Below are 12328 nucleotides of genomic sequence, written 5' to 3'. Positions count from 1 at the left end.
TGCCTCAGCCTCCCCAGTAGTTGGGATTACAGGCGCCCACCGCCACACCTGGCTAATTTTTGTATTTCTAGTAGAGACAGGGTTTCACCATGTTGGCCAGGCTGGTGTGGAACTCCTGACTTCAAGCGATCCGCCCGCCTCGGCCTCCCAAAGTGGTGTAGGATTACAGGCGTGAGCCAGCATGCATGGTCATTAACTGTTTTTAAGTGTATAATTTGTTGGCATTAATAGCATTCAAATTGTTGTGCAACCACTATTTCTACAAGTTTTTATCCCTCCCTCCAACAGAAAGCCTGTACGCCATCCTGCCTTGTTTTAATTTTTAAAGAGATGGAGTCTTGCACTGTTTTCCAAGCTGGATTTGAGCTCCTTGGCTCAACCAGCTGGGACTACAGGCACACACCACCATGCCCAGTGTGCTGGTAACCTTTTAAGGACACACCGTGCCTATTAAAAAATAATTTCCCATTCCTCCCCCGCCCCATCCCCTGGTAGCTTCTAATGTATTATCTGTCTATATATGAATTTGTCTATTCTGGATATTTCATTTCAGTGAACTCGTTACAGTGTTTGTCATTTTGTGACTGGCTTATTTCATGGTGTTTTCGGGGTTGATGTTGTAGCATCCATTCAGCCTTGTCAAGACTGAATAATATTTCATTGTATGTGTGCATCACATGTACTCATCTATTGATGGACACTTGGATTGTTTCATCTTTTTTGCCATTGTGAATAATGCTGCTGTGAACATTGGCATACAAATGTGTTTGTGTCCCTGCTTTCAGTTATTTTGGGTATGTACCTAGGAGTGGATTACTGGGTCATATGTTAATTTTGTTTAAGTTTTGAGGAACCATCAAACTTTTTCACAGCAGTTGCACTATTTTATATTCCCCAGAATGTGTATAATTTAAAACTGTTTAAGCCCTGTACACTAGAGCTAATCCCTTGAATATCGGGACCTTACTTATCTTATTTGGAAGTGCTTGTTAAATTTATGTAGTAGTATGATACTTGTATTTAAGCATCACTCAAGGGTAAGTGTTCCAGGAAGTTTGATTTAGCTTATATGGAAGAACTGTTGAATAATGACTTCATGAAAATCTCTTTTCAGAAATTGAAGTGTGTTTCTTCCAACAAATAAGAGTTCCTATTTGCCGGGTGCTGTGTGTGCTTAGATCCTGAGGGTATAAAGTCAAGAAGGTACTGCTCCTCCCTGTAGTCCTTTTATCAGGGAAAGCGGATGAATAGAGTGATTTTTAGGGTTAAGATGGCAGGGTGAGGTTGTTCCACAGACCACCTCCTCTGAATCAAGAAAAAAAAATTACAAAAAAAATCCTGTCCTGAACTACCTGTCCATAAATTGCAATCAAACAAAGAAGGAACCCCCTTAAGTTATATCTCAAAATGGTGGCCAGAGATTCTGAGACTGGATGATTGGTAATGGGGGTAATGCAAAGGCCTGCCCTCACTCCCAGAAATAGTAGTGAGGGAAAATTAGTTAACATATGTTGGAAATTCTCAATAGAAGTAGACTGTGAGGTTAAAGTAGGCAGCCCCAAGACAAGCTATGGAAAAAGGAGTGGGATTCCAGAGGAGCCCAGTGGAGGCAGGCTGTGCCCCCCAAAGTCAGTCATGGCTCAGCCAGAAAAACAGAATTGGGAGAGATGTGTTAAGAGATTTATTTCTGCTGGGCATGGTGGCTCACACCTGTAATCCCAGCACTTTGGAAGGCAGAGGTGGGCAGATCATGAGGTCAGGAGTTGGAGACCAGCCTGGCCAACATGGCAAAACCCTGTCTCTACTAAAAATACAAAAATTAGCCAAGTGTGGTGGCAGGCGCCTGTAATTCCAACTATGTGGGAGGCTGAGGCAGGAGAATTGCTTGAATTGCAGTGAGCCGAGATCGGCGCCACTGCCTCTAGCCTGGGCGACAGAGCGAGACTCCATCCCCCCCCCCAAAAAAAAGAGCTTTATTGCAAAGAATTGGCCTATGTGATTGTGGGGGCTGTCTAGGCACTTAATTGTCAAATCTGTAGGGTAGGTTCTCAGGAAGGAAAGGCTGCTCTTAGGGCCTTTCAACTAATAGAATCAGGCCTACCCAGATTATATAGGATAGACCGTTGAATTTAAGGTCAATTGGTTGTTGACTTTAATCACATCAATAAAGTATCTCACAGCAATACCTACGTTAGTGTTCGGTTGAGTATCTGGGGCCTGTAGCTTCGTCAAGCTGACACAAGTACTGAACCCCACCCTGTCCTCAAGCTCCTGACTAGTGATGAAAAAGCAACACTTGGCACTCCAATTGTTGGTCTGGAAAGTTAGTCCTTAGAAGGTGGGAAGCTTGTGTAGGTTTCACACTGTCAGAACTGATAAAAGGTGTGATATAAATCCCCCAAACTCATTAAGAGCAAGACAATATTGAAAATATTTTTAGAAGGAAAAAATTCTTTCTGATATATATCATCGTAAGTATGTACTCTGTATCAGAATATAGATTGAGCATTGCAAGTCCAAAATCTGAAATGCTGCAAAATCTGAAACTTTGAGAGCTGACATGACACCGGTGGAAAATTGCACACATAAGTTCTTGACACAAACTTCTTACGGAGTCTCGCTGTGTCGCCCAGGCTGGAGTGCAGTGGCCGGATCTCAGCTCACTGCAAGCTCTGCCTCCCGGGTTTTTACGCCATTCTCCTGCCTCAGCCTCCCGAGTAGCCGGGACTACAGGCGCCCGCCACCTCGCCCGGCTAGTTTTTTGTATTTTTTAGTAGAGACGGGGTTTCACCGTGTTAGCCAGGATGAGTCTCGAACTCCTGACCTCGTGATCCGCCCGTCTCGGCCTCCCAAAGTGCTGGGATTACAGGCTTGAGCCACCGCGCCCGGCCGACACAAACTTCTTTTTTTTGAGAGAGTCTTGCTCTGTCGCCCAGGCTGGAGTGCAGTGGCGCAATCTTGGCTCACTGCAACTTCTGCCTCCCAGGTTCAAGCGATTCTCCTGCCTCAGCCTCCTGAGTAGCTAGGATTACAGGCGTGCACCAAACTTCCTTTCGTGCACGAAATTACTTAAAATGATGTATAAAATTATATTCTGGCTGTGTATAAGGTATGTTTGAAACATAAATGAGTTTCTTATTTAAACTGGGGTCACAACCCCAAGATACCTTACGTATCTGCAGAAATTCTAAAATCTGAAAAAACTCAAAGCATTTCCAGTCCCATGTATTTTGGGTAAGGGATACTCAACCTGTAACTGATACAGAATAACATCAAAATATCAGGTTAAAAAAAAAAAAACTCACCTCTGAGACAGATAAAACCAGTGTGACCTCAGATTTTTTTGTTTTTGTTTTTGAGACAGTCTCACTCTGTTGCCCAGGCTGGAGTACAGTGGCACAATCTTGGCTCACTGCAGCCTTTGCCTCCCAGGTCAGGCGATTCTCTTGCCTCAGCCTCTCGAGTAGCTGGGATTATAGGCTACAGATGTGTGCCACCATGCCTGGCTAATTTTTGTACTTTTAGTAGAAACGGGGTTTCACCATGTTGGCCAGGCTGGTCTCAAACTTGAGCTCCTGGCCTCAGGTGATCCACCCGCCTTGGCTTGCCAAAGTGCTGGGATGACAGGCATGAGCCACCGTGCCTGTCAAAAAAATGTATACTAGGTTATTTCTAAGATGCTTATATTGGCCGGGCGCGGTGGCTCAAGCCTGTCATCCCAGCACTTTGGGAGGCCGAGACAGGCAGATCACGAGGTCAGGAGATCGAGACCACGGTGAAACCCCGTCTCTACTAAAAAATACAAAAAACTAGCCAGGCGAGGTGGCGGACGCCTGTAGTCCCGGCTACTCGGGAGGCTGAGGCAGGAGAATGGTGTAAACCTGGGAGGCGGAGCTTGCAGTGAGCTGAGATCGGCCACTGCACTCCAGCCTGGGCGACAGAGCAAGACTCCGTCTCCAAAAAAAAAAAAAAAAAAAAAAAAAAAAAAAAAAAAAAAAAAAAAAAAGCTTATATTTTAAAATATTTTTTCAGATTGTGTCCTATTAGCTCAGGGGACTATATGAAAGTTGCATTCAAATCAATATTTGCAGGGTAAGAAACTTTATTGTGACAAGAGCCTGTGCTTCATCCTAAGAAAATTTTGTATATTTCATTGGCTCTAGGACTCTTATCTGTTGTAAAACTTAAGATTCCATCTAAGAAAGAAAAAACACATCTGGCTGGGCACAGTGGCTCACGCTTGTAATCAATCCCAGCACTTTGGGAGTCCAAGGTGGGTGGATCACTTGAAGTCAGGAGTTCAAGACCAGCATGGCCAACATGGTGAAACCCTGTCTCTACTAAAAATACAAAAATTACCTGGGTGTGGTGGCGGGCACCTGTCATCCCAGCTACTCAGGAGGCTGAGGCAGGAGAATTGCTTGAACCTGGGAGGCGGAGTTGCAGTGAGCCAAGGTCATGCCACTGCACTGCAGCCTGGGCGACAGAACGAGACTCTCAAAAACAAAACATGTCAGTATGAAAATGCTTTCCTAGTACATTGATTCTAAGATACACTCCAATTTCAGAGATGCTAAAATGTGGAAGAGTACATGTCTTAGAACTAATGGAATACATGTATTTTGCATATTTGGATTTATTTGGACTAGTTATCCTTAGGTAAATCACTGGGCCATAAGGTGTTGTGTAGCAACAGAAGATGGCATATGGAATCTCTGAAGTCCCTTTTAGCACTAAGAGTCTAATTAATTTAAATTTCCAGCAGTAAGGCTGGTACACGGAGTTTTTGGAGGCAAATAGTATTTGTAGCTGCTTTAAAAGTAAACTCTAGTATAAGACCCTGGCAGTTTCTAACGTAAGTCACAACTCATATATGTGATTAACGCATTGTCAGTATCCTTTTAATAATATTGCTGATTAAAAAAATGTAAATATCTGTTTTTAAAAAAATCCAGGATGGATGCAACCTTGAAAGAACTGACAAGCTTAGTAAAAGAAGTCTACCCAGAAGCTAGAAAGAAGGGCACTCACTTCAATTTTGCAATTGTTTTTACTGATGTTAAAAGACCCGGCTATAGGTAAGTAACTTCTCATTTTTAAGTCCTGTAATATCTTTGTTTTTAGTATGTTTTAACTGATAGAGATCACTCCTTCAGTGAGTCTTATTAGTGGGAGAATAGAGTTTATACTCAGATCTGGTTTGGCTTAATAAAGTCCTTAAGTTTTGGAGCCGTGTTATAAAGAGATGGAACAGATCCGGTGCCGGATTCACTTTGTAGCACATGCTGGGACTCACTTCGTAGCACATGCTGGGATTCACTGGTTTTGATCCATTAACAGTTGATTTTTCTTCTTGCAGAGTTAAGGAGATTGGCAGCACCATGTCTGGCAGAAAGGGGACTGATGATTCCATGACCCTGCAGTCGCAGAAGTTCCAGATAGGAGATTACTTGGACATAGCAATTACCCCTCCAAATCGGGCACCACCTCCTTCAGGGCGCATGAGACCATATTAAATTCTATTTACAATTTCTTGAATTTATTTTTCCGTCAGTTATGTAAAATAAACTTACTCTTTTTCCTCCCCTGATTATTGCCATTAAGCCTTTAAATTCTAAAATTATAATGCATCATCTATTTAGGAATTAGATTCGGATGTGCTATTGTATGATCACTAATAGAAAGTCTGTATGTTTCAAGCCCTTCTGTAAAATATGAAGAAAAGTGCTCTTAGCATTCTGTGTAAAACTGTACTGTTAAATATATGTGTGTAATCAGCCTGAGTGTGAAAGTTAATGGAGGCCTGGGAACAGGGTTTATACTAAGTGGTGGAGGAGGGTATGGTTAACCCCAAAGGTGCAGAACAAGAAAGCCACGGGATTGTATGAAATCAAACATGAGTTTGTGGTGTAGACTGCTGTAAGCAGTTGGAAAGGACATGTGAGATTGAGCTCAAGTGGCAGCAGAGGCAGTTTGGAATAGTGTAAGCTGAGGCAAGTTGAAGCTGTGTTGGAAGAGATGGCGCTGCCTTGATCAGGGTACCATGACATAAAAGGTTGAAGAACTGGCACCACAATGAGGACTTATATTTTTAATGTGGGGAATAGGGCATTTTAAAGGCTGGAACCAGTTCAGAGGAAACAAGGGTTTCAGTAGAGGTAGAAAGGTTTACCTTGGAGATCTGCAAATGGAGGGAGGGGTGAAGGAAAAATCTTAAAGACTGAGGGAGAAGAGCCAAGGACAAGGTCAGGTTGAGTGAGTAGGAGGTATTCACGCACCCTCTTGTGTGCTAGGTACTGGCGTGCATCTGATTAGAGAGGCAGTAAAGCAATGATGCAGACCAGTGCAGCAAAACGTTTAAATCCTGATTGCAGCAGTGGCTCTGCAACCTTGGATAAATTATTTGAATCTTCATTTTGTAAAATAGAGATAATGGCCTATAGGATTGTCAAGGTTGAATATTTTAAAAGAGCTAAGAATAGTGCCTGGCAAATGAGAAAACAATAAATACTGGTTATCGGCTGTAAAGTGGTGTTAAAACTGGAACTCTTCCATGGCACTATTCTCATTTTGAAGTTTATGAACAGTATGACAGTGTACTGTAAATTCCCTTTAGTTTGTTACAGTAGCCAAGTGAAAATGTATATCCCAAAATTAAAAAAAAAAGTACTGGCAGCAATTAAATTGCACTAGTTTTATCTGGTACATAGAAAAACAGCCATTTAAAATCTAACGATTCTGTGGAATTGGTGTCCCTGTTAGTGGCAGAGACCAACCTGGAGCCTAGATCTGATGCCTCTTCTGTGCTGTGGTTTACCCCAAACCTTTAGGTTGTTTATTCATTCAGATAAAGTTAATTTACACCTAGCTTTTTGGAGAATAGCCATGATTAACTTCCTATTCGTGGGGGGAAAAACCCTATGATTTACTATGCAGATGAAGAGGGTAGGAACTAAATAAAGGACTTTGTAAGCCAAAGTGGTTGAGCTGGTTTGTCAAATTCCACCCTTTGCTTGGTTCCAACATGGAATGTTTCCTTTAAAGATTTCAATATTCCGGGCCGGGCGCGGTGGCTCACGCCTGTAATCCCAGCGCTTTGGGAGGCCGAGGCGGGCGGATCACAAGGTCAGGAGATCGAGACCACGGTGAAACCCCGTCTCTACTAAAAATACAAAAAATTAGCCGGGCGCGGTTGTGGGCGCCTGTAGTCCCAGCTACTCGGGAGGCTGAGGCAGGAGAATGGCGTGAACCCGGGAGGCGGAGCTTGCAGTGAGCCGAGATCGCGCCACTGCACTCCAGCCTGGGCGACAGAGCAAGACTCCGTCTCAAAAAAAAAAAAAAAAAAAAAAAAAAAAAAAAAAAAAAAAAAAAAAAAAAAAGATTTCAATATTCCATTAAAAGTACAGTTAGAGAATACCTAGTAGAATTTATTGAATATAATGCTAAGAATCAAAAGACTTGTTTACCTCGGGCTTTGGTAGGTAAGTGTGGCTTTAATAACTGAGCTGTTTCCCCACATATAAAATAGAAATAGTTGTCATGACAGCGTCTTGCTCAGTTCTTTAGCGTCTGCCCTGGTTGCCTCATTGGCTCATAGGTATTTTGGAATTGACGTTTTCCGTCTGGAATATGTGTTACAGTACATGACATTGCCTATGTCTTTTTTTTCACGGTATACAAAAACTGGGATGGTTATGCCCAGCTGATCATTGACTCAGGTAATGCTTTAGGTATCGGTTTTATGCATATGAGAGGCAGGTGTGAATGCGGGTAGAAAGAAACATTAGGCTAGGTTTAAGATTCTCCAAAATTGAACATACTAAATAAAAAGCTGAACTCGATATACCTCTTTCTTGTTCAATTAAACGCATTTCAGACTTGTTTTTGTGAAACAGAGAAGGCAACACTAAATCAAGTTTATAACTATGATTTAAGTGTTTACTTGCGCCAAACACAGATGGCTCCCAAGTTATGATAGTTGAACTTCAGATTTTTCAGTTTTGCGATGGAGCATAAGTGATAAGCCATTCACTACGGTCCTCAGCTTATTATGGGGCTACATCCCGATAAAACCAATGTGAACTGAACACATTTTAAGTAGAAAGGGCACTTCTGACAGGGTATTTTCAACTCATGATGAGTTTATCCAGACATGACCCCATAAGTAAGGAACACTGATACTGTGCTGAGGAACAACTTTACCAGCATTATCTCATGTAACCACAACTGAGATACTGTGACTATAGTGGCCATTTATAGGTGACAATGAGGCCCAGATGGAGGGGCTACTTTAACAGCTCAAAAATGCGTCATTCGACCTAGGTAGCCAAAAATAGAGGACTAGTTGAAACATTTCCAGAAATAATGTTCTTTCATATTCAGTTTCTTATAGTCTGACATCCACCCGCACTACACTGACACACTATTATTGCAGTGATGTTATCCCCTACAATTAGCAAGTTTTGCCTAGTTATCTAAAGTAGACCTATTCAGTTTTTATACAAACTCAAAAATGCCTCTCTTAAAAAAAAAATGACATGGTCATAGTTTCCACTTTGAATGTGTTAAGAGCAGCCAGATGTCTGCCTGTTCTGGTTTGTCTTCTATTAGTTAAATATAGGTTGCTTTTGCAAATAACTGATTTCCTGGAGTCTGCAAGGCACAAGCTTGAAGGAAGTTATGTTTATTGTGTTAGAAAGGATTAATCATGGCTAGGCAACTATTCTGTGAAGACAAAATCATGGATTCTCCCCCATAAGACATCCTTAGGGGAAATAAGCTAAACATAAAAGTAATTTTAATACTAAAAAGTACTTGTAATAAGCAGAAGTCCTTAGCCTGGGAATGTTAATGCAGACTTTATTATAGGAAGGTGTAATGATATCCCTACCTCATAAAACTTGGGAGGAGTCAGTGAAACTAGGGGAGAGCCTGGGGGGCAGTGAATATTTAGTAAAGGTAAGCTATTTTAAAAAGAGGAAAAAGGTATTTCTAGCCCCTTCAATTTGCGCCTTCAGCTGTTTAGAATTTCTTGCTCTACCCATGGTACTATGTCAACTCAGTTACAACCAACTCACAAGAAAATTTAACCAGAATTTGGCCAGGTATGGTAGCTCACACTTGTAATCTCAGCACTTTGGGAGGCCGAGGTGGGCAGATGACCTGAGGTCAGGAGTTCAAAACCAGCCTGGGCAACACAGCAAAACCCTGTGTCTACTAAAAATACAAAAATTAGCCAGGCGTGGTGGCAGGCGCCTATAGTTCCAGCTACTTGGGAGGCTGAGGCAGGAGAATGGCGGGTGAATCCGGGAGGCGGAGCTTGCAGTGAGCCAAGCTAGCACCAATGCACTCCAGCCTGGGCAACAGAACAAGACTCTGTCTCTTAAAAAAAAAAAAAAAATTGGCCGGGCGCGGTGGCTCAAGCCTGTAATCCCAGCACTTTGGGAGGCCGAGACGGGCGGATCATGAGGTCAGGAGATCGAGACCATCCTGGCTGACACGGTGAAACCCCGTCTCTACTAAAAAAAAATACAAAAAACTAGCCGGGGGCGAGGTGGCGGGCGCCTGTAGTCCCAGATACTCGGGAGGCTGAGGCAGGAGAATGGCGTGAACCCGGGATGTGGAGCTTGCAGTGAGCCGAGATCTGGCCACTGCACTCCAGCCTGGGCGGCAGAGCGAGACTCCGTCTCTCAAAAAAAAAAAAAAAAAAAAAAAAAAAAAATTAATGGAATTTGATATTTGATGAAATTAGAGCAATTTAAGAATGAAGTGGGCCAGGCACGGTGGCTCACGCCTGTAATCCCAGCACTTTGGGAGGCTGAGGTGGGCAGATCACGAGGTCAGGAGTTCGAGACCAGCCTGATCAACATGGTGAAACCTAGTCTCTACTAAAAATACAAAAACTAGCCAGATGTGATAGCAGGCGCCTGTAATCCTAGCTACTTGGGAGGCTGACGCAGGAGAATCGCTTGAACCTGGGAGGCAGAGGTCGCAGTGAGCCAAGATCTCGCTACTGCACTCCAGCCTGGGCGACAGAGGGAGACGTTAAAAAAAAAAAAAAAGAATGAAGTGAACCTCCTGAGGGATATTCAAAAATCCTTGAAAATTTTAGATGAGTGCCTATTTTATGCACCAGATGCTGTGAACCTGGCAATACCAAGATTTGACACAGATACGGATCCTTTCTCAAAATCTTACAATCTAGTAAGGAGGAAAAGGTGCAAATACTGATAAAAGGTGGACAGAAAAATGTCACAAGAAAGAATTGCTACTGAAACTGTGGTAGGATAATGGCAGGTTTTCTACAGATGGCATTTAAGCTTGTTCAGCTCCTTCAAGTGGAGTGGGGTCTACACTCCAGTAAAGGGCACAGCACGAACAAGAGGAAATGATGAACTCACAATCAGTAAAGCACTTACCTTTGGCAGGGGTTCCAGATAATTCTAAAGAATTGTAATAATCTAGGTGAGAATCAGGGTAGTGGTAGAAAGATGTTAAAAGACCCTCTGTAGGGCTTGGCAACCAACAAGACCTGGGATGGGAAATCGGACATGGAAAGTTAATCATTAAAGCCTCAATTTCCTCATTTGAAAAACTGGGTACCTACCTCAAAGAGTTAACTACACACATTAATAAATGTATAGCATTTAGAACCATGCCTGGCATTGTAAGATCTCAACTCTTTAATGTAATCACTAATTCACACAATAAACCTTTAAAACCTAGGTGCCTGGGTAATGGACAAAGTAAGCAAACAAGGTCCTTGCCCTCATTGAGCTTTTGTGGTCCAGTGGGGGAAACAAATATTAAATAAATGTATACCCAAATATTTTATTAAATCGAATTTATTAAATTCTACCAAATACTATGAAAGACGAGAATAAGGTGCTGAGAAAGAACTAAGGGGGAAGATCTCTTTTAAACCAGGAAGATAGGTAAAGTCTTTGATAAAATGATACTTAATCGGAGAGCATATTAGCCAGGGCTCAAAGTCTGAAGTAACACAAAACTCCAGCTAGCTCAAGGGCAAGGAGTTTATGCATCAACAGAAAAGTCCAGGGTGGAGCTAGCTTACTTCAGGCCCAGCTGATCCTTGAGCTCCACCACCACCTCAACTCTGTGGCAAGGGCTCCTCCACTCAGGCCGGCCCTCCCTTCACAGCTCCAGCTGTACCTCTGCATCTCCAGAAGTGTGCTGCTCTTTCCCAGTACTTCCCCAGTCCCAGAATGGGCTTTCATTGACCTGACTTGACCGGTGTGGTCAGAAGTTGTGATGCTGCTTGGTTGAGCCTGGAGCTGGCCTGTAAGTTCTTAAGGGCAGTAGTGCGGGGCAGACAAAAACATCAAGTATCCACCAATTAAGGATGAGGGAGTGTTAGCAGAATGGGTGGGAAAAAGTATTCCAAGATGAGAGCAGCCTGTGTGAGGCCCGGGGGCAGGAAGAACGGAGGAGTGGAAGAGGGTGGTGTGGCTGGAGCACAAGGGGCAGGAGGGAGAAGCAAGCTGCGGTCAAATCACATAGGGCCATGTAAGCCAAAATTAAGATCTTGGATTTCATTTTAAGAGCAGTGGGAAGACACACTTGAAAGATCCCAATGTCTGAAGCTTGACAAGCTGGAAGCATCAGTTCTAAGAAACAGAAACTAGGGTCATAGGAGGGAGGTGGTAAGGGTTAAGGAAATATGATTTGGACAAACTGAGGGGCCACCACTAAACAAGTGGTGCTCCCTTGCAGACAATCAGAAATGCTTAACAGTCTTTATTGCCCACTGATGTGGTTTGACTGTGTCCTCACCCAAATGTCACCTGAATTGTAGTTCCCAGAATTCCCACAAGTCGTGGGAAGGATGCAGTGGGAGGTCACTGAATCATGGGTGTGGGTCTTTCCTATGCTGTTCTCATGATAGTGAGTATGTCTCCCAAGATCTGATGGTTTTATAAAGGGGGGTTCCCCTGCACATGCCCTCTTGCCTGCCACCATGTAAGACGTGTCTCGCTTCCCACTTCGCCTTCTGCCATGATTGTGAGGCCTCCCCAGCCATGTGGAACTGTGAGTCCATTAAACCTTTCCTTTATAAATTACCCAGTCTTGGGTGTCTTTATTAGCAGTGTGAGAACAGACTAATACACTCATCTTTAAAAAACCTCTTCACTACATAACCTCTTCTAGCTACTGCCCGTTCTCTTGCCTCCCTTCTTTAGCAAAACTCCTCAAAAGAGCTGTCTGAAGCCACTGTTTTACCTCCTCAGCTGTTTTCTCTTCCATTCACTACAGACTTCTAGTACCAGCACTCCATAAAAATTAATCAGTGTTGTCAACATCAACTTTG

The 12328-nt window shown here is 43.1% G+C and overlaps 2 protein-coding genes across 25 annotated transcripts in view; both read left to right on the top strand.

The window, feature by feature from the left end:
- SAP18 (Sin3A associated protein 18) overlaps nt 1-6522 on the top strand; it is a 556924-nt gene extending 550402 nt beyond the window's left edge. For all 23 annotated transcript variants that reach the window (XM_050766787.1, XM_050766786.1, XM_050766788.1 and 20 more), the window contains exons 4-5: nt 4956-5078; nt 5360-6522. In XM_050766787.1, coding sequence (XP_050622744.1) covers nt 4956-5078; nt 5360-5516 — 280 coding nt within the window. In that variant the 3' untranslated portion in view covers nt 5517-6522. The remainder of the gene's footprint in view (nt 1-4955; nt 5079-5359) is intronic.
- MRPL57 (mitochondrial ribosomal protein L57) overlaps nt 1-12328 on the top strand; it is a 407990-nt gene that overhangs the window by 368804 nt on the left and 26858 nt on the right. The window lies entirely within an intron of this gene.

This window comes from Macaca thibetana, chromosome 17 (genome assembly GCF_024542745.1).
Source record: "Macaca thibetana thibetana isolate TM-01 chromosome 17, ASM2454274v1, whole genome shotgun sequence".
In the NCBI taxonomy this organism is placed as follows: domain Eukaryota; kingdom Metazoa; phylum Chordata; class Mammalia; order Primates; family Cercopithecidae; genus Macaca; species Macaca thibetana.
Note: the sequence above shows the minus strand (reverse complement) of the source record. Positions and strands in the feature narration are given on the sequence as shown.